The 21,790-nt window shown below is 44.5% G+C and overlaps 1 protein-coding gene across 2 annotated transcripts in view; it reads left to right on the forward strand.

Annotated features, from left to right (window-relative positions):
• Nucleotides 1-2,037: 2,037 nt before the first annotated feature.
• galnt11 (UDP-N-acetyl-alpha-D-galactosamine:polypeptide N-acetylgalactosaminyltransferase 11 (GalNAc-T11)) overlaps nucleotides 2,038-21,790 on the forward strand; it is a 46,422-nt gene continuing 26,669 nt past the window's right edge. The window contains exons 1-9 of one of the 2 annotated variants that reach the window (XM_060922559.1): nucleotides 2,038-2,121; nucleotides 8,007-8,279; nucleotides 10,211-10,334; nucleotides 11,877-12,043; nucleotides 12,474-12,599; nucleotides 13,445-13,685; nucleotides 13,769-13,886; nucleotides 16,505-16,657; nucleotides 18,529-18,747. In XM_060922559.1, coding sequence (XP_060778542.1) covers nucleotides 8,045-8,279; nucleotides 10,211-10,334; nucleotides 11,877-12,043; nucleotides 12,474-12,599; nucleotides 13,445-13,685; nucleotides 13,769-13,886; nucleotides 16,505-16,657; nucleotides 18,529-18,747 — 1,383 coding nt within the window. In that variant the 5' untranslated portion in view covers nucleotides 2,038-2,121; nucleotides 8,007-8,044. The other variant, XM_060922558.1, reaches the window with a different exon arrangement.

The following is a 21,790-nucleotide window of genomic DNA, read 5'->3' on the forward strand; positions in this document are numbered from 1 at the left end:
ATCCATCCATGTATTCATTCATCCATTAATTCATCCATCATCCATGCATTCATCCATCCAGCCATCAGTCCATTCATTCATCCATCATCCATCCATCCATTAATTAATTCATGCATTCATTCATCCATCCATGAATTCATCCATAGATCCATCCATTACTTAATTTATCCATCCATGTATTCATTCATCCATCCATCAATCCATTAATTCATCCATCTATCCATGCATTCATCCATTCAGCCATCCAGCCATCAGTCCATCCATGCATTCATATATCCATCCATCCATCCATCCATCCATCCATTCATCCATCCATTAATTAATTCATCCATCCATCCATCCATGCATTATCCATCCATCCATCCATCCATCCATCCAGCTATTAATTTATCCATCCATCAATCTATCCATTAATTCATCCATCCATTAATTAATTCATCCATACATCCATTAATTCATTTATCCATCCAGCCATTAATCCATCTGTACATTCATTCATTCATCTATTAATTAATTAATCCATCCTTTCATGCATTCATTCATCCATCTATTAATTAATTCATCCATCCTTTCATGCATTCATTCATTCATGTATTCAATCATCCATCCATTAATTCATCCATCCATGCATGCATTCATCCATTCAGCCATCCAGCCATCAGTCCATGCGTGCATTCATATATCCATCCATCCATTCATCCATAGATCCATCCATTAATTAATTCATCCATCCATCCATCATCCATCCATCCACTAATTCAGTCATTCATTCATCCATCCAGCTATTAATTTATCCATCCATCCATCAATCTATTCATTAATTCATCCATCCATTCATTAATTCATCCATACATCCATTAATTCATTTATCCATCCAGCCATTAATCCATCTGTGCATTCATTCATTAATTCATCTATTAATTAATTAATTAATTAATCCATCATTTCATGCATTCATTCATCCATCTATTAATTAATTAATCCATCCATTAATTCATCCATAGATCCATCCATTACTTAATCCATCCATCCATCCATCCATCCATCCATCCATGTATTCATTCATCCATCCATTAATTCATCCATAGATCCATCCATTACTTAATTCATCCATCCATCCATGTATTCATTCATCCATCCATTAATTAATTCATCCATCCATCCATCCATCCATCAGTCCATCCGTGCATTCATATATCCATCCATCCAGTCATCCATCCATTCATTCATCATAAAATCTAACTTAAATCCAGTTTTTTGTTTTTTTTTTACCATATTGAGAAGATTCCGTATAACTAAAGTGATGAATAAATATATAGAAGTACAGTGCTTATTACCTTATGGTTCTCTTATTTTCTAAAACAAGTTAATTTTTAGAAAATTAGTCTATGGCAGGGGTGTCAAACCTGATCCATAAAGGGCCTTGTGGCTGCAGGTTTTCATTCCAGCCATGCAGCAGCACACCTGACTTGGCTCATTCAATCAACTGAACTGTCTTCACACAGTCAAATACTTGCAGCCACACCCACCCTTTAATCAAGGGTGGGTGTGTCAGTTGATTGAATAAGCCAAATCAGGGTGCTGCTGCATGGCTGGAATGAAAACCTGCAGCCACACGGCCCTTTATGGATCAGGTTTGACACCCCTGGTCTATGGTGTCTAGTCTAGTTAAGTCTGTGGTGTTTGACCAGTGTTCTAGCAGCTAGTAGCTGATCACACTAAACTGTTTTTTCCCCAGCAGGTGTTGTCCTATAACACAGTGTTTTCCTATAATAACGTGTTCCAAATAGAACCTTTAATGATCAAAGACGCATTAAAGAACCTGTTTGTGTTTTTTATTGTAGCTGGTATTACTTTCACATCACACAGCGTTACTTTTTAATCAGGCGATTATAAGAGCTACTAACGCGGGCCTTGGAAAGCGAGGTCACGTCGAGAAATGCACGCATGTTGCCCGAGCACGTTTCCGGGGTTTGACCACGCCTCGTCTGTAATCTCTGAGCTCTGATTGGGCCGTGGTGGGCGAATACAGCAATGGGAGAGGAGCGTTGATGTGGAGAAGAAGCAGCCGCAGTGTGCCTGCGCGGAGCCGAGGCCGGAGCGCACCATGGCCATTCCTGAGTAAGTGTTTGCGGGTCTGAGAGCGGTGTGAAGCGCCCAGCAGCGGGCTGGAGACCAGCTTTAACGCCTTTATTCCCCAGCGGAAGGCCTGATGGCGCTCTGGGCTCAATAAATTACTGAGATCTAAAGGCTGTAGGTGAGACTTAGCGAGCTAGCTCGAGGCAGTGTTTGGTTGTTATGGAGATCGTCATGTTTTATTAATGAGCTGGTTTAATTAACATGTTAAGTACTTTTATTTATTACTTTATTGAGTTTTAGAGTAGCATCTGGTTTGAGTCGACTACATTTTCACTGTGCATTTATATATTTTACAGGTTTGTGTGTGTGTTTGTGGTTTTTTTTAATAGGTGTTTAATTTAAATAATTCAATTTATTTTTGCTTAAGTAAAGACACTGCAGGTATTTATTATTATTATTATTATTATTATTATTATTATTATTAATAAAATAGATTACAATATTTGTCAGTTGGTTGCTACAAAACTTGCAAGTATTTTTGCTATTGGAATAAAAATATATGCAAATGAGGCTTATTAAAAATGCAGACATTTGCATAGCTGCTAAAAGAGCAAAGAGAGAGAGAGAATTTTTTTTTCTATGAAGAAACTCTCCAGGAAAAACTTTTGATTGGTAATCTACTGTTATTGTCCTCTTACTTTTTGTTTACCCAAGAAATTATAATTATTGTTTATTATTATTATTATTATTATTATTATTATTATTATTATCCATGCTGTTTTCCAACAATTATCAAAATTAACAGATCCTGCTGTACTGTCTTTCTGAATATGGACTTTACAACATGCAAATGAGGTTGAATCTGATTTAAATACACATTTTTACATAGCTAATAAAACAAAAAAAGTTATTTATTTTGTTCCCTTTCTGTAGAATCTCTCTAGGATGAGGCTTTATTTCAATAATTTAATATATCATTTGTTTTATTGTAGTAATAATAATAATAGTTACTGGCACATTTTTTCTGGTATCTAAACCTTCCATAAATCCAGCTTAATTTCCTTCAGGATGAATAAAGTCTATCTATCTATCTATCTATCTATCTATCTATCTATCTATCTATCTGTTCAGTTGAGAAATCTTTCTGTAATATCCTTCTGAATATGAACTTAGAAAAAAATATGCAAATGAGACTGCATTTCAATAAATATACATACATTTGCATACCTAACAAAGCCAAAAAAAAATTTCCGAGACTGAAGAAAAAGATTTTTGTTTTGTTAAATTTTAGTTTGTTCAATTCATAGTTCCTCTAATTAAATAAGTGTAAATTTGCACGCATACTTTATGAAACCAAAAATCAGATCTTTGGTTGATGTTGGAAATGAAAATTTTTCACTTCTTTTCTACATGTTATGCTTTATCCAGTAAAACTGACAACAAACCCATGAAATTTAAAACTTTTTTTTTTTAGCAGCATGATACAGAAAAGAGGAAAAAATGCAGACATTTTTGTTGAAATAAGTTGGTTTTTTTTATAGAGTAAAATCTTTCATAAATCCAGATGTTGTAATTCCTATCTGTAAATTAGGAATGAATGAACGTGTAAAATTAAACGAGGTGATTGTGAAGTGGGCGGAGCTTGAGAACTTTTAGATAAATAACCACGTTCCTGCTGAATTTTGAGAAATGTCTGAAGAGATGTTTTGTCTGTGTGGTTTAGTTTCAAAACGTTGAACAGAATCCTTCTTTGCGTCTGTCGTGTCTCGCCTGAAGTGGGATTTAACTCAGCTTTTGGAAATCAGTCCAGCGTGCAGTTCACATTCACACATGGCTTTATTTTGCCCTGTGTTTGTTCCAGCGAGTCAGACTCTTGACTATTTTATAGCCGTCACCTTATAAACCCAGAGCTTTAATGAACAGAAACCGCTTTCTCTCTCTGTACTGTCTCCTCATTACACCCGGCAGAATCGTACATTCATACATCAAACTTTATAAAGCAGTGACATTTTTAATCAAAACCGTAACCACAAAGACAGAGGAGAAGATTATTTCAGCAGTGTGTGTGGTGTGTCTTGTGTGTTTCCGGCTCCAGAACCCTGCTGTGCTTAATTATAGATCAAATATTAAGTTACAGAGCACTCTCACTATCATCTCGTGTTCCTCTCTCTGTTGTCCTGTCTCTCTCTCTCGCCTTCCTTCCTCTCCGTCGTCCTGTCTCTCTCTCGCGCCTTCCCTCCCTCTCCGTCGTCCTGTCTCTCTCTCGCGCCTTCCCTCCCTCTCCGTCGTCCTGTCTCTCTCTCGCGCCTTCCCTCCCTCTCCGTCGTCCTGTCCCTCTCGCGCCTTTCCCCTCCCTCCGTCGTCCTGTCTCTCTCGCGCCTTCCCCCCCCCCGTCGTCCTGTCTCTCTCTCGCGCCTTCCCTCCCTCTCCGTCGTCCTGTCCCTCTCGCGCCTTCACCCTCCCTCCGTCGTCCTGTCTCTCTCGCGCCTTCCCCCCCCCCGTCGTCCTGTCTCTCTCGCGCCATCACCCCCCCCCGTCGTCCTGTCTCTCTCGCGCCTTCACCCCCCCTCCGTCGTCCTGTCTCTCTCGCGCCTTCACCCCCCCTCCGTCGTCCTGTCTCTCTCGCGCCTTCACCCCCCCCTCCGTCGTCCTGTCTCTCTCGCGCCTTCACCCCCCCCTCCGTCGTCCTGTCTCTCTCGCGCCTTCACCCTCCCTCCGTCGTCCTGTCTCTCTCGCGCCTTCACCCCCCCTCCGTCGTCCTGTCTCTCTCGCGCCTTCACCCCCCCTCCGTCGTCCTGTCTCTCTCGCGCCTTCACCCCCCCCCCGTCGTCCTGTCTCTCTCGCGCCTTCACCCCCCCTCCGTCGTCCTGTCTCTCTCGCGCCTTCACCCCCCCTCCGTCGTCCTGTCTCTCTCGCGCCTTCACCCCCCCCTCCGTCGTCCTGTCTCTCTCGCGCCTTCACCCCCCCCTCCGTCGTCCTGTCTCTCTCGCGCCTTCACCCTCCCTCCGTCGTCCTGTCTCTCTCGCGCCTTCACCCTCCCTCCGTCGTCCTGTCTGTCTCGCGCCTTCACCCTCCCTCCGTCGTCCTGTCTGTCTCGCGCCTTCACCCTCCCTCCGTCGTCCTGTCTGTCTCGCGCCTTCACCCTCCCTCCGTCGTCCTGTCTCTCTCGCGCCTTCACCCTCCCTCCGTCGTCCTGTCTGTCTCGCGCCTTCACCCTCCCTCCGTCGTCCTGTCTGTCTCGCGCCTTCCCCCTCCCTCCGTCTGTCCTGTCTGTCTCGCGCCTTCCCCCTCCCTCCGTCGTCCTGTCTCTCTCGCGCCTTCACCCTCCCTCCGTCGTCCTGTCTCTCTCGCGCCTTCACCCTCCCTCCGTCTGTCCTGTCTCTCTCGCGCCTTCACCCTCCCTCCGTCTGTCCTGTCTCTCTCGCGCCTTCACCCTCCCTCCGTCTGTCCTGTCTCTCTCGCGCCTTCACCCTCCCTCCGTCTGTCCTGTCTCTCTCGCGCCTTCACCCTCCCTCCGTCTGTCCTGTCTCTCTCGCGCCTTCACCCTCCCTCCGTCTGTCCTGTCTCTCTCGCGCCTTCACCCTCCCTCCGTCTGTCCTGTCTCTCTCGCGCCTTCACCCTCCCTCCGTCTGTCCTGTCTCTCTCGCGCCTTCACCCTCCCTCCGTCTGTCCTGTCTCTCTCGCGCCTTCACCCTCCCTCCGTCTGTCCTGTCTCTCTCGCGCCTTCACCCTCCCTCCGTCTGTCCTGTCTCTCTCGCGCCTTCACCCTCCCTCCGTCTGTCCTGTCTCTCTCGCGCCTTCACCCTCCCTCCGTCTGTCCTGTCTCTCTCGCGCCTTCACCCTCCCTCCGTCTGTCCTGTCTCTCTCGCGCCTTCACCCTCCCTCCGTCTGTCCTGTCTCTCTCGCGCCTTCACCCTCCCTCCGTCTGTCCTGTCTCTCTCGCGCCTTCACCCTCCCTCCGTCTGTCCTGTCTCTCTCGCGCCTTCACCCTCCCTCCGTCTGTCCTGTCTCTCTCGCGCCTTCACCCTCCCTCCGTCTGTCCTGTCTCTCTCGCGCCTTCACCCTCCCTCCGTCTGTCCTGTCTCTCTCGCGCCTTCTCCCCCATGGTGTCAATGGACCTGATGCAGCGTATGTAAGTTTGATGATTGGTTGATCAGGTGTCTCGGGTAAACTTTACTCCATTCCATAAAGCACCAGCCTCACAGTGACTGTAACGTTTTCTTTCATTGTCTTTAAAATGTGGAATGGTTCCTGATGATCTCTGTAGCTTTAATTATCCGAATCACATGAGATGAACGTTTTCAGTCCGATCTGTTCATCCATCAGTTTACATTTTCTGACCAAGTCCTCAGGGAAAGCATCTCTCCGTCTGTCTGTAAATCTATCTAGTTATCTACGTACATTCCTGTCTTATCTATTTATCTATCTTCCTGTCTGTCTGTCTGTTAAGGGAGAACTGAAGGCAAATTTCTTTTATCATCAAAACTCTATCTCATTTTATTAAATATCGGAATCCATTTTTGATAACTATTTTGTCACTGCTATAGCAAGTTATGAGTGTTTGAAATATGCTCTGTAATATATGTCAAAGCGATGGCCGTAAACGAGATTCGTTGAGACCTGTGCGAGACATCGTAGGACGGAAGTAAAACGTACAGCGGAAATCAAAGTCACCGACATCTGCCAACGTTGTCAAAAGACGCGCGCGCCCTCTTTCGAATGCTGATGTAATCAAGCCGGAAGTTGTTTGTTTTGATAGCAATCAGGAAAGTTTCAAAAAAGCAGGCAGTAATCGTCATTTAAACTCGTTTTTGTGCAATGTTTCGTTTGGAAAACAGTTTTCAAAATGGCGGCACTGACACCTGGCTGATACTTCACGTTTCGAAGTCTCGCACAAGTCTCGTGAAGATTGCACGGATAAGCGACGCCTGCCGTGGACCAAACGAACTAAATTCAACACGGCTAAAAACCGAATAGGCCGATCAGTATAATATTTAATCGCAATTAGTTGCCAATACGAGTCACGATATAAGGTTACTAAAACCGAAAACGTCATTGAATGACACGTTAATTAAGAAATAAAGCAAGTTTAAAAATGACTTCAGTTCTCCTTTAATATATCAGTCTGTGAGTCTGTAAATCTGTCTCTCTATGTCCATGAGTCTCTGTCCATGAGTCTACGTATCTGTCTGTGTGTCTACGTCCATTTATTTACATGTCTGTGTCTCTATGCTTACATCTGTAAGTCTATCTACGTCTGTGTCTCTACTTGTACATCTGTGTGTCCACCTCTATGTCTGTGCGTCTAGGTCTGTGTCTACGTCTCTGCTGTGTATGGTATTGTTGGTGTCTTCTAGTTTCATGTAATAAGATATTTCTATCACATTGCCTATCGTGTGTGTGTGTGCTGAAAGCAAACAGAGCCCATTGCAGCAGAGGGTGAAGTTCCTCAGTGACGTGTTCATTAACTGTATGAATGGATCCACAGATGCAACAGCTGGTCATCACCCTGACATGTTTTATCTCACGCCACAGAGCAGGAACATGATGGACAATGACAATAACGACTGGACTTTAAAAAAACGTGTGACTTTAAAAAAAAAAAGCTGTGTTAATGACCTAATCTGAAAATTGGCTCCATATGGGATTCCAGCTGTGTTCAATGTAGACGTGACAGTATTTCATTTTTCAGGACTTCATATTTAGAGGAGGCTGTTTTTCTAGTTATCAACTGATAAAGTGCAGTAGGAAGAGAAGTGCTGTTGTAGAATTAGCTGAATCGTGTCCATGATAATCATGAAGCTGGTGGAGAGGAGAGGAGGATGATGATGAAGAACTAATAAAAACCACAGCAGGCTTGAGTTGTGAAGGGGAGGATGGGGTGTGACACGTGTGTGTGTGTGTGTGTGTGTGTGTGTATGTTCCAGGCATGTGAAGACGGGCCGTTGATGATGCTAGCTCTACCATGGGCAATGTCACTCTCCGCTACTTCTGCTATGGCTGCCTCTTCACGTCACTGACGTGGTCCTTCCTGCTCTTCCTCTACTTCAGCCTGAGTCAGGAGAGCCGCCTGTCCTCCAGCCATGTGCCCATCCAGGGGGCGCAGCACCGCTTCCAGCCCCGCTTCACCCGCCGCCCCGCCCCACCCAACAGAGCACACGGACACGACAGCCGCCGCAGTGACCTCTCGCCTGAGATGGGTCAGTCTGAACGTTAACACCCTCACACTATCGTTATTCTCCAGTACAGGAGAACACTTTTATGCTCACACTCCTTATAGACGGTACGTCATATCAATCGTACAGTACATTCATCAAGCATCATGCCCACGCTTATAACTGTTTATGAAAAGGCATCAGAGTTTATCGCAATATTTATAATGTAGTTATAAGAACAGAAAGCATTATACAAAACTTGACATTCGATACATTACCCACACTTCGGGGTGTACACTACTTAGAGTAGTTGAGTGTAAAGTTTTGAAGCTGCAGAGTTTGTCGGAAATTTTGGCATAATCTAAAGTTTTGTTTTATGTTTGTAAAAAGTTCTGGAGTATCTCCTGAAGGTTTGTAGTATGTTGTAAAATTTTGTAGTAAAAAAGTTGTAAAGTTTGCATCATGTCAAGATTTTGTGGTATGTTATAAATTTTGGTATGGTCTCAGTTTTGTGGGATATTGTAAAGTTTTTTTTTTTCTAATATGTTAGGCTGTCAAGTTTTGCAGTTGGCTGTAAAGTTTTGCAGTATGCTGGAAGGCTGTAAAGATTTGCAGTATGCTGTAAAGATTTTTTGGGTTTTTTTTTTAGTATGTTGTAAGGTTGTCAAGATCTGTAGGTTGTAAGATTAGAGATTTGTAGCATGCTGTAAGGTTGTAAACTTTTGTAGGTTATAAAGTTTTGACATATGTCATTGTGGTTTGTCAAAACTGTCGTACAGTATGTTGGAAAGGTTTGTTGTATGTTAAGTTTTGTAATGTGTTAAAGTTTTGTAGCATCTTGTAAGGTTGTAAAATTATGTACTTTTTAAAAATGTTGGTATAATCTGGTATTTTTCCAGAATGTTAGATTTTTTTTTTTTTATAGTATGTTGTAAAGTATTGGCATGTCTCATTTTTGTATAATCGGTTACATTTTTGTTGTAAACTTTTGTGGCGTGTTCTAAAGTTTAGTAGTTACACTTCATAATATTTGCTCTGGTACAATTGATTATTAAATAATTGTTACATTTTTAAAGATTTAATTTATTGGATTTTAAAAAGTCAGGTCTCATACTGTCAGTCATACCGCACTGTGAAAAGGTATTGATGATATAACCTGCTGTAACTCTGTCAGTCTACTGTATAATGTATAATAATAGTACTTATAAAGTGTAATTCTTATTTATAAAAATGCATAATGGTGTGTAGAATGCCTTATAGTATGGTATGAGTTCATAGTTCATTATAAATATGACCTTAGTAGAAAGTGTTACTAAATAATATGAAATTATTCGTGATGGTCATTTTATTATCTCATTCTCATCTCATTATCTGTAGCCGCTTTATCCTTCTACAGGGTCGCAGGCAAGCTGGAGCCTATCCCAGCTGACTACGGGCGAAAGGCGGGGTACACCCTGGACAAGTCGCCAGGTCATCACAGGGCTGACACATAGACACAGACAACCATTCACACTCACATTCACACCTATGGTCAATTTAGAGTCACCAGTTAACCTAACCTGCATGTCTTTGGACTGTGGGGGAAACCGGAGCACCCGGAGGAAACCCACGCGGACACGGGGAGAACATGCAAACTCCACACAGAAAGGCCCTCGCCGGCCACGGGGCTCGAACCCAGGACCTTCTTGCTGTGAGGCGACAGCGCTAACCACTACACCACCGTGCCGCTCATTTTATTATGTTTTTTTTTTTTTTTTTTTTTTTTAATTTACTGGAGTTTGGATTGTCGGTGGATTATTACAGCATTATCAAAAAGTATTTATATCTCTTCTAATCAGAAACACAATGTAATCAGGGACTGGGTGGTGTGATGGAACGGATTTACAGTTATCCCCGCTTCTTATACACACACACACACACACACACACACACACACAGTGTGTAGTTGTGTATGAGTGTGACGTCTGTGTGTGCAGGAATGATTTACAATGAGAAGGATCAGGAAGTGAGAGATACAGGCTACCACAGACACGCCTTCAACGTCCTCATCAGCAACAGGATCGGATACCACCGAGACCTGCCTGATACCAGGAGTGAAAAGTAGGTGTGTGTGTGTGTGTAAACAAGTGTACCATTCTTGATAATCATTATGAGATTAACTGTTGTGTGATGTGCTTGAGTAAATCTTGCTGACTGAAATATGCTGAGAAGTTAAAAAGTGTTTAAAAAGTACACAGTAAACATGATACTGTGTGTGTGTGTGTACTGTACTATACATACTGTCAAAGACAACAAAAAGTCAATGAAATCTATCTTCCAGTGTTTCAGAGCTCATATTCTGCTTTCACTTGGCTGATGAACATTTTGCGAAACATATTTTATATATCTCCACTCACTAGCCACTTTAATAGGAACGTGTTCTTGAGTCTAAGATCCCTGTTCTTGCCTGCAGGAGTGGAACCCAGTGTGTTCTGCTGTTGCATGCTGAGATGCTTTTCTGCTCACCACGGTTGTCTCATCTCATCTCATTATCTGTAGCCGCTTTATCCTGTTCTACAGGGTCGCGGGGGAGCTGGAGCCTATCCCAGCTGACTACGGGCGAAAGGCGGGGTACACCCTGGACAAGTCGCCAGGTCATCACAGGGCTGACACATAGACACAGACAACCATTCACACTCACATTCACACCTACGGTCAATTTAGAGTCACCAGTTAACCTAACCTGCATGTCTTTGGACTGTGGGGGAAACCGGAGCACCCGGAGGAAACCCACATGGATACGGGGAGAACATGCAAACTCCGCACAGAAAGGCCCTCGCCGGCCACGGGGCTCGAACCCGGACCTTCTTGCTGTGAGGCGACAGCGCTAACCACTACACCACCGTGCCGCCCACCACGGTTGTAAAGAGTGATTAAATGAGTTACTACGTATATCCTTCCTGGCAAAAAAAAAAAAAAATCTCGAACCAATTTATCCATGTTCCTCTGAGCTCTCTGATCACCAAGGCGTTTGTTTGTTTCCACCCACAGAACTGTCGCTCGCTCACTCACTCACTTGATGTTTTTTGTTTTTCACACCATTCTGTGTATGGAGACTGTTGTGTGATCTCTGTGAGATCAGCAGTTTCTGAAATACTCAATCCAGTCCATCTGGCTCAAACCATCACCCATGCCACAGTGAAAGTCAGTCACACTTCACTTTGAGATCACGATTTTTCCCGTTCTGATGTTTGAACATTAACTTAAGCTCTTGATTTGTAGCTGCGCAACTTGATGCATCGAGGGATCGGCTGATTAGAGAACTGCATCAAACAGCAGGTGCATGTAGGGGTGTTCCTATTAAAGTGGCCAGTGAGTGTATGTAAACGTTTTAGTTCAATGTCGCTTGATATTGAAAAAGGCCGTCTAATAAATAGATCATGATATGCAGATGATATCGATTTAAAAGGTGATTATGGAAATGAATCGAGGTAACGATTCATCATAAAGTGAAGTGGTTAACGTCAGTGTTAAAGCCTGAATGAAACATCTGCCCTATCCCAATTCCGGCACCAGAGAGCGAAAGCCGAGACGGCTCGGTGCGCTTCTAGAAGAGTCCCTGCACTCGTTTATTCATGATGATCTTGTGTTCTACCTCCTCAGGTGTAAAGCGAAGACATATCCTTTAGCGCTACAGACAGCCAGCGTGGTGATCTGCTTCTTTAACGAGGCCTTCTCGGCCCTGCTCAGGACCGTCCACAGCGTCCTGGACCGAACACCCGCTTACCTCCTGCACGAGATCATCCTGGTGGACGATAACAGCGAGCTAGGCAAGCTCCTTCACCAACACTGAACTAACACACACGTGTCCGTGTTCATGTCCCTACAGCAGCACTGAACCACACGGGGGAGACTTTAGACAGAACTCCGATTCTGGAGGTCTGAGTGAGTGGAAGAGTGTAGATGAGTTCTGTGCCCTTCTGTTCATCTAACAACAGTTTAGTGTTGAATACAGAATAAACTGTCTGGTCTTCAAAACAAGCTTGGGTCATTCAGCATCTGATCAAAATAAAGCGGGTAAGGTAGATTAAATTAAATTGTTTGTTTGTTCATGTACTTATTTATTGTTTAATCTTTTGGGGTGCAGAGCTTCACTGAAAATAAGTGGATGGATAGAATCGATTGGATGGATGGATAGTGGTGCTGAGTAATAAAGTGAATGTTGGTTAAAACCTGCTAATAACTGTGTGTGTGTTGTAGATGACCTGAAGCAGGATCTGGAGATGTACATGGACACTAATCTGCCAGACAAAGTGAAGTTGGTGCGCAATAAGAAAAGAGAAGGACTGATCAGGGGGAGGATGATTGGAGCCTCACATGCTACAGGTGTGTGTGTGTGTGTGTGTGTGTGTGTGTGAGTATACAGAAACAGAACATTATGGCTATTTTTTTTCCCCCTCTGTCTCTCTTCCTCCCTGTCTGTCTCTCTCTTGCACTCTCTGTCTCTCTCTCGCGTGCTCTCCCTGTCTGTCTGTCTGTCTGTCTCAATCTCTGTCTGTCTCTCGCTCTCTCTCCCTGTCTGTCTCTCTCACTCTCCCTGTCTGTCTCTCGATCTGTCTGTCTCTCTCACCCTCTCTGTCTGTGTGTCTCTCTCACCCCCTCTCTCTGTCTCTCACCCTCTCTCTCGATCTGTCTGCCTCTCTGTCTGTCTCCCCCCTCTCTGTCTCTCTCTCCTTGTCTGTGTCTCTCTCTCTCTCTCTCGTATGTGCTCTCCTTGTCTCTCTCGCCCTCTGTCTATCTGTCTCTCGATCTATCTGTCTGTCTCCCCCTCTCTCTCTCTTTCTCCTTGTCTGTGTGTCTCTTGCGCTCTGTCTGTCTCTCTCTCTCTCTCTCTCTCTCTCTCTCTCTCTCTCTCTCGTGCATGCTCTCCCTGTCTCTCTCGCCCTCTGTCTGTCTGTCTCTCTCAATCCATCTGTCTGTCTCCCCCTGTCTGTCTGTCTCTTGCGCTCTGTGTCTCTCTCTCTCGTGCATGCTCTCCCTGTCTCTCTCACCCTCTGTCTGTCTCTCGATCTATCTGTCTGTCTCCCCCTCTCTCTCTCCTTGTCTGTCTGTCTCTTGCTCTCTCTCGTGCGTGCTCTCCCTGTCTCTCTCGCCCTCTCTGTCTGTCTGTCTCTTGATCTGTCTGTCTCCCTTTCTCTGTCTCTCTCTTTTTGCCCCCCCCCCGGGTTCAGGTGAGGTCCTGGTGTTCCTGGACAGTCACTGTGAGGTGAACGAGGCGTGGCTGCAGCCGTTGCTGAGCCCGATTAAAGAGAACCGCCGCACGGTGGTGTGTCCTGTCATTGACATCATCAGTGCAGACACGCTGCTCTACAGCCCCTCCCCCATCGTCAGGGGAGGCTTTAACTGGGGGCTGCACTTTAAATGGGACCCTGTTCCTGTCTCGGAGCTCAACAACCCCAGCGGAGCCATCAGGTACCAACCCCACCCCAGATACCTCCAGCTCATGATCTGAACCATGTGACCGGGATCAGGGAGCTGTGCTCTTCCTCCTGCAGGTCTCCGACGATGGCCGGGGGTCTGTTCGCAATGGATCGAGAATACTTCAACGAGCTCGGGCAGTACGACAGTGGCATGGACATCTGGGGCGGAGAGAACCTGGAGATCTCCTTCAGAGTAAAAAAAACTAACACACACACACACACGGCCGTGTTCTGTGCGCTCGGCTGCCAGGCAGTCATCAGGAGCTGAAATTCTCCAGTTTATTTGTGTTTTGGCTTGTTTGATTAAACACTCACCCACTCAGTGAGTCCAAATTGGCTCTTGAGCTGAAATATAACACACGCGGTGAGATTGTGTTTGGTGGCTTTTTGGAGAGCGGCAGTATAAACTCCCCCTCAGGAAGAGGAGGATTATTAATAGGAATGACTGAACCTGGAGAGTTAGTTTTAGACTGAGAGTTCAGGGGATTGTTCTCGCCTGCTGTTTATTTTTACAAGGAAATATAAATTATTGTGTGCGCGTGCGTGCTCATCCGTATACCATAGTGCTGTTGAATCCTGGATTCTGATTGGCCAGAAGGTGTGATAATTTTTTCGAGTCTCGTCCTCATGCATTGTTTCCATAGTAACAGCTCTTTCACAGTGATGTGCGTGACAGATGCTGCGCACGTACACACATTAAAATTGCGTACCCGATGATCTGGTGTGGTTTTCTGTAAGGAGGTGTTTATTTCACATCAGCGGAAGGAGTCTCCAGTGTCAGAGGTAAAACTGTAATAATTTTGAGGAAAGGTGGGCTATGGGTCGAGGAACAACTGATGAGATTGTGAAGTAAATCTGAATATGTGGCTTGGTGGAGGTGGACACTACTGAGTGACCTTCGAGTTAGTTTTCTGACATCTGCAGGACCGAGGAGTTTGCAGTTTCTCAGTCACAGGACAAGCTGCATGTTGGTTTTTTTGTTTTATTCACATAGAGGGGTGGGGGGGAGTGAGTGAGAGAGAGATGGACAAAAATGGAGAGACAGGGAGACAAAAATGGGGAGGGAGACAAAAATGGGGAGGGAGACAAAAATGGGGAGGGAGACAAAAATGGGGAGGGAGACAAAAATGGGGAGGGAGACAAAAATGGGGAGGGAGACAAAAATGGGGAGGGAGACAGGGAGACAAAAATGGGGAGGGAGACAAAAATGGGGAGGGAGACAAAAATGGGGAGGGAGACAGGGAGACCAAAATGGGGAGGGAGACCAAAATGGGGAGGGAGACCAAAATGGGGAGGGAGACCAAAATGGGGAGGGAGACCAAAATGGGGAGGGAGACCAAAATGGGGAGGGAGACCAAAATGGGGAGGGAGACCAAAATGGGGAGGGAGACAAAAATGGGGAGGGAGACAAAAATGGGGAGGGAGACAGGGAGATCAAAATGGGGAGGGAGACAGGGAGACCAAAATGGGGAGGGAGACAGGGAGACCAAAATGGGGAGGGAGACCAAAATGGGGAGGGAGACCAAAATGGGGAGGGAGACCAAAATGGGGAGGGAGACAGGGAGACCAAAATGGGGAGGGAGACCAAAATGGGGAGGGAGACAGGGAGACCAAAATGGGGAGGGAGACCAAAATGGGGAGGGAGACAGGGAGACCAAAATGGGGAGGGAGACAGGGAGACACAAGTAGGGAGGGAGACAGGGAGACACAAGTAGGGAGGGAGACAGGGAGACACAAGTAGGGAGGGAGACACAAGTAGAGAGAGGGAGGGAGGGAGTGTCCGACAGAGTGAGAGAGGGAGACGGACAAAGACAGTGAGTGAGAGAGACAGGGAGACAGACACACAGAGTGATAGAGTGAGTGTCAGACAGTGAGAGAGAGAGACTGATCGAGAGAGAGAGAGACGGAGATAAATAGAGAGAGAGACAGGGAGCGAGAGTGAGTGTCCGAGCGAGTGAGAGAGACGGAGACGTGAGTGAGCAGGTGTTTGTAGCTGCTGTACTGTAAGTGATGAGAGGAACTGACTGATCTCAGGAACCAGTTGTTCCACAGCTTTAGATGCATCTATAAACAGATAAAGAACACCACACTGAAGTTTTTAATAAAGGAACAAATTCTAATCATTGCAACATTGCTGGGGTAGAAGAGGAATAAATCACTTCGGGACATGCTGTTATAAGAAACTAATCAGAGTGATAACGCCAAGTCTGCTTTGCTGTTGATTATTTTCCGATAACGGCACACCCTGAAGTGTTTCATTCTTCACTTACAGTGCAAAGGTGTGTATCCACAGGAAGTGATTCACGGTGATGTCGTGAGGTTTGGTGACTCGCAGCGATGATGGGCGAAATAACCGCTGATGACGTGAAGTGGGCGGGTAGCGATGGGAGTGAAAGGATCCTGCTGACTGACAGACAGATGATGCCACCACCATCTCGGCAGAGAAACTAAAGTGTGTCTTATCAAAGTGTTAGAGAAAACAGAACCAGTTACAGTTTTGATCTATAAACTGTGAAATAAAAGAAATTAACCGTGGGCGAGTGAGTTGCCCCAGCTGAAGCGACACTGTCCGTTTGCTCCACTAGTGACGTGTTGTCAGGAACTACTGCTTATTTCACTGGGAAATATAATATATGAGGGTTACCTAGGCAACCAGAGCCTGGAACGTCCAGACAACAAGCAGATGGCTTTATATGTGGACGATCCGAGTGACGAACTTTCAGTGAACAAATCGCTTCCTGTGTGTACGCCGCTTTACTATGGTAACCATTAGCGTGGAGCAGTAATTTTGTGTGTGTGTGTGTGTGTTAGATTTGGATGTGTGGAGGTCAGCTCCTGATCATGCCCTGCTCGAGAGTGGGCCACATTTTCCGTAAGCGTCGTCCGTACGGCTCGCCTGGAGGACAGGACACAATGGCGCGGAATTCCCTTCGCCTGGCTCACGTCTGGATGGACGAGTACAAGGTGAGAGACTGAAGTTAAAGACTCGTACCTCACTCCCACTGAAAACACTGTTTACTGCTGTAATGGGAATGTGTGTCATGGGAGTGAAACCATAAAGTCGAAACGTTAATCTATCCCACGGCGATCTGGGAACATTAACGGGAATCTGTTGCCACGGCTCCAATGGGAATTATTTACATTACCTTAGGATTTTGTGACCGTGACCATGACCGTGTTGTGACCAGTCATGGTGCCACAGGCGGTGATGTAAACACTGTTTCGCACACATCTGAAATGTACTCATGGTGATAGTGGTGGGAAGAGCTGCCTTTACCTGCTGGAACAAAAATGCACTACTACATGTGATTTGGAAATGATTTTGAATTGTCCGTGATGGCCGTGTCGTCCATGTTGAATATTTAAATATTTCCTGGTGTTGAGTGGTATATCAGATATATATTCCATTCAGCTAGCATGATGCTGAACGATTCAGAGACGAGTAGCTGAATGGAATATATCTGATATACCATGAAAAAAAGCTATTATTATTATAATACATACATACACTCTCTCTCTTCCAGTTTCTCGATGTCCGTTGATATGTTTTTCTCTTGTAATCGGAGGGGAACCGTCAGGGTCTTCTAGTCCTTCAGAGAAGCCCAAACATATCAGCATTTCAAATGTTCTATTTAATTTCTTTCTTTCTTTCATAATTTCATGATAATTATTGTCTTCTAATTTGGCCTCATTTTCTATCAAATGTGCTTCAGAAATGAAAGGGTAACTGTCCTGAAAACATTAAAATTGAGTTATCCAGTGAGATTGTTTTGTTTGCTGTGTCTAGGCTGAGAAGAGTTTAGAGCTGCTCACTCATTGGTTAGGACTTCATTGCTGGGACAGAAGGCCGTGGCAGTGTATGTTTATGTCTGAAGTGACAGATGAATTAGCCAATCAGATTTTGATTTATGAGAGGGAGGGACCAAAAATTTATTGCTCTCGCCTTCTTGAAGGCCAACGTGAGCTTAACCGCAAGTCCGTGCTGTCAGCGCAGCAGTGAAGTCACCTTCCAGCCGGTGTAGCGTTCATCAGTAGTGTTGGCGAATGCTAATAAAGCGGTCAAGCCAGTGCTATCTATCGAGAGCAAGTAGCCCAGGCTAACGACCAAGAAACTAAGATTTCTGTCTCCAGACTCTTCTTCCACGCTGTACGCTCGCTACAGTATTTTTCACTCAGACTTAAGGCTTCGTTTCCCTGTGTACCGTAATTTACTGAGTTACTTTTAAAATCGACAGCTACACACAACGGCGCGACCTGGCAGCCTGCCGCTAATCCCTTACTAAATCCTTTACCCTGTTGCTGTTTTGGTGTCTGGCTCAGTTTTGGCTGAGCTCAAGTCCCAGCTCTAATAGTCACGGTTCACCACTGCTTGTAAATATGTGTGAAGAATATCTAATGAAGTTTTGGGAGCCTTTCAGGTTTTCAAAGTGTCTTTCTCTTTCCTTGCAAAGAATGGAATGATTCTGCACATGCACAGCAGAAAACTTCCCCACTGGATATCTGCATCAGCTCTGATGTGTGACATCATGTAATATCGTAAACCGTATTCAACGCTCATTCTCCATTGGGTAGAGTGATATAATACATGTAGGATAAGCGATTATGCTAACAATATTGCATGCTATCAAACCAAATGAATGAAACCTGCTAGAAGGGAATAGAACACGTTTTTATTCCATCGAAAAGTTTTCTGTGTGTATTATAATATCAGATATCAGGTTATTGATTATCCAGGATTCGTGTAACGTGGATCATGATACTTTTGTGCTGATTTTTTTAAAATAAATAAATAAAAACCCACCCCAGTGATGGTGTATTTTGTTGTTTGTGAACAGGAGCAGTACTTTGCCCTGCGTCCTGAGCTCAGGAACCGTGACTTCGGGGACATCAGTGAGCGCCTGGCCGTGCGCGAGCGCCTGCAGTGTCATTCCTTTAAGTGGTATCTCGATAACATTTACCCAGAAATGCAGCTGTCCTCATCTCAGAATAAAGCACAGCCTCCTGTCTTCTTTAACCGCGGCGTCAAGAGGCCCAAAGTACTGCAGCATGGCCGGGTAAGAGACGCAACACACACACACACGGAGGAGAAATAATCCCTTTACATATAACCATTCAGTTCTCTCTCTCTTTCTCTCTCTGTCTGTCTTCCTTCTCTCTTCTACAGTCTCTGAACTGTCGTTTTGTTTTCATCAGTCGTTTGTAAATTAATTATGACTTGATAATGTGAGTCTGAGTGTTTTGAATTCTTGAGCTCTCTCTCTCTCTCTGCCTCAAATCTTCCTTCCTGTTTCTCTCTACATCCCCTTTTACATTCCCGTTTTAGCACTTTGCTGAAGCTAGCTCTTTTTTTACTTTAATATAGCCCCTCCCTTTCAGGCTTTCCTCCAAAGCCACGCCCCCAAAACAATGATTGACAAGGTGCTCTCGTTGTCCTGATTGGTTGGATGTTTGTGATCCACTTCATTTTTCTTTTCTCCTTTTACAGAGTATGAATGTCAGGCCTAGAAATTCATTTTTTTTTTTTTTTCACCAGCCAGCCGGACTAGTTCCCTTCCAAAGTAACTCGCCAAACAGAAAGTCAACTCGCCAAAATTTGTTCATGTCTGAATTTTACTTCTGTCAAAAATAATGCAAAAGAGAGTAGTTACCATTGTTCATGACTAATGCGCATTTATTTCAAGACCCGAGTATTTTGATCCTGTTGTTAAATACATAAATGAGAACAGCACAGAGCACCATAATATAATCTCATCTCATCTCATTATCTCTAGCCGCTTTATCCTTCTACAGGGTCGCAGGCAAGCTGGAGCCTATCCCAGCTGACTACGGGCGAAAGGCGGGGTACACCCTGGACAAGTCGCCAGGTCATCACAGGGCTGACACACAGACACAGACAACCATTCACACTCACATTCACACCTACGCTCAATTTAGAGTCACCAGTTAACCTAACCTGCATGTCTTTGGACTGTGGGGGAAACCGGAGCACCCGGAGGAAACCCACGCGGACACGGGGAGAACATGCAAACTCCACACAGAAAGGCCCTCGCCGGCCCCGGGGCTCGAACCCAGGACCTTCTTGCTGTGAGGCGACAGCGCTAACCACTACACCACCGTGCCGCCACCATAATATAATATCAACAAATAATAATATATTGGAAAACTTGGTGTATGAGTATTGAAAACAAATATACTTACGATCATGACTGTAGCACCCAAAATATGTCTAACATGCTTTCTGTATTTAACCATTTACAGTTGGGTCCATAAATATTTGGACAGAGGCAACATTTTTCTAATTTTGGTTCTGTACATTACCACAATGGATTTTGAACAAAACAATTCAGATGCAGCTGAAGGTCAGACTTTCAGCTTTAATTCAGTGGGTTGAACAAAATGATTGCATAAAAATGTGAGGAACTAAAGCATTTTTTAAACACAATCCCTTCATTTCAGGGGCTCAAAAGTAATTGGACAAATTAAATAATTGTAAATAAAATGTTCATTTCTAATACTTGGTTGAAAACCCTTTGTTTGCGATGACTGCCTGAAGTCTTGAACTCATGGACATCACCAGACGCTGTGTTTCCTCCTTTTTAATGCTCTTCCAGGCCTTTACTGCAGCGGTTTTCAGTTGCTGTTTGTTTGTGGGCCTTTCTGTCTGAAGTTTAGTCTTTAACAAGTGAAATGCATGCTCAATTGGGTTGAGATCAGGTGACTGACTTGGCCATTCAAGAATATTCCACTTCTTTGCTTTAATAAACTCCTGGGTTGCTTTGGCTTTATGTTCTGGGTCATTGTCCATCTGTATTATGAAACGCCGACCAATCAGTTTGGCTGGATTTGAGCACACAGTATGTCTCTGAATACCTCAGAATTCATCCGGCTGCTTCTGTCCTGTGTCACATCAATAAACACTAGTGACCCAGTGCCACTGGCAGCCATGCATGCCCAAGCCATCACACTGCCTCCGCCGTGTTTTACAGATCATGTGGTATGCTTTGGATCGTGAGCTATACCACGCCTTCGCCATACTTTTTTCTTTCCATCATTCTGGTAGAGGTTGATCTTGGTTTCATCTGTCCAAAGAATGTTCTTCCAGAACTGTGCTGGCTTTTTTAGATGTTTTTTAGCAAAGTCCAATCTAGCCTTTTTATTCTTGAGGCTTATGAGTGGCTTGCACCGTGCAGTGAACCCTCTGTATTTACTTTCATGCAGTCTTCTCTTTATGGTAGATTTGGATATTGTTAGGCCTGCTTCCTGGAGAGTGTTGTTCACTTGGTTGGCTGTTGTGAAGGGGTTTCTCTTCACAATGGAAATTATTCTGCAATCATCCGCCACTGTTGTCTTCTGTGGGCGTCCAGGTCTTTTTCATTGATGAGTTCACCAGTGCTTTCTTTCTTTGTCAGGATCTACCAAATTGTAGATTTTGCCACTCCTAATATTGTAGCAATTTCTCGGATGGTTTTTTTCTGTTTTCGCAGCTTAAGGATGGCTTGTTTCACCTGCATGGAGAGCTCCTTTGACCACATGTTTTCTTCACAGCAAAATCTTCCAAATGCAAGCACCACACCTCAAATCAACTCCAGGCCTTTTATCTGCTTAATTGAGAATGACATAACGAAGGAATTTCCCACACCTGCCCATGAAATAGCCTTTGAGTCAATTGTCCAATTACTTTTGGTCCCTTTAAAAACAGGGTGGCACATGTTAAGGAGCTGAAACTCCTAAACCCTTCATCCAATTTTAATGTGGATACCCTCAAATGAAAGCTGAAAGTCTGGACTTTATGTCCATGTCCATTATATAACTATAACTTGAATATGTTTCAGTAAACAGGTAAAAAAACAAAATTTGTGTCAGTGTCCAAATATATATGGACCTAACTGTATGAGAGAGAAAGCATTAGGAGCTTCATATTGACTAGGAATCAACTTGAAAAAAATTAATTATTCCATAAAAATCGTATCGCAGCCAAGGCCTACCCTGCTCCCACGTTTGCTTATAAGTCCTTTGTCGTTTCTCCTCTTCAGACCGAGGTCGCTTTGTCCCCGTCTCTGGCGGTTTCTGTACACCTTTCAGAAAATTCCACATCGC

Source organism: Neoarius graeffei, chromosome 5 (assembly GCF_027579695.1).
Source record: "Neoarius graeffei isolate fNeoGra1 chromosome 5, fNeoGra1.pri, whole genome shotgun sequence".
Lineage (NCBI taxonomy): Eukaryota > Metazoa > Chordata > Actinopteri > Siluriformes > Ariidae > Neoarius > Neoarius graeffei.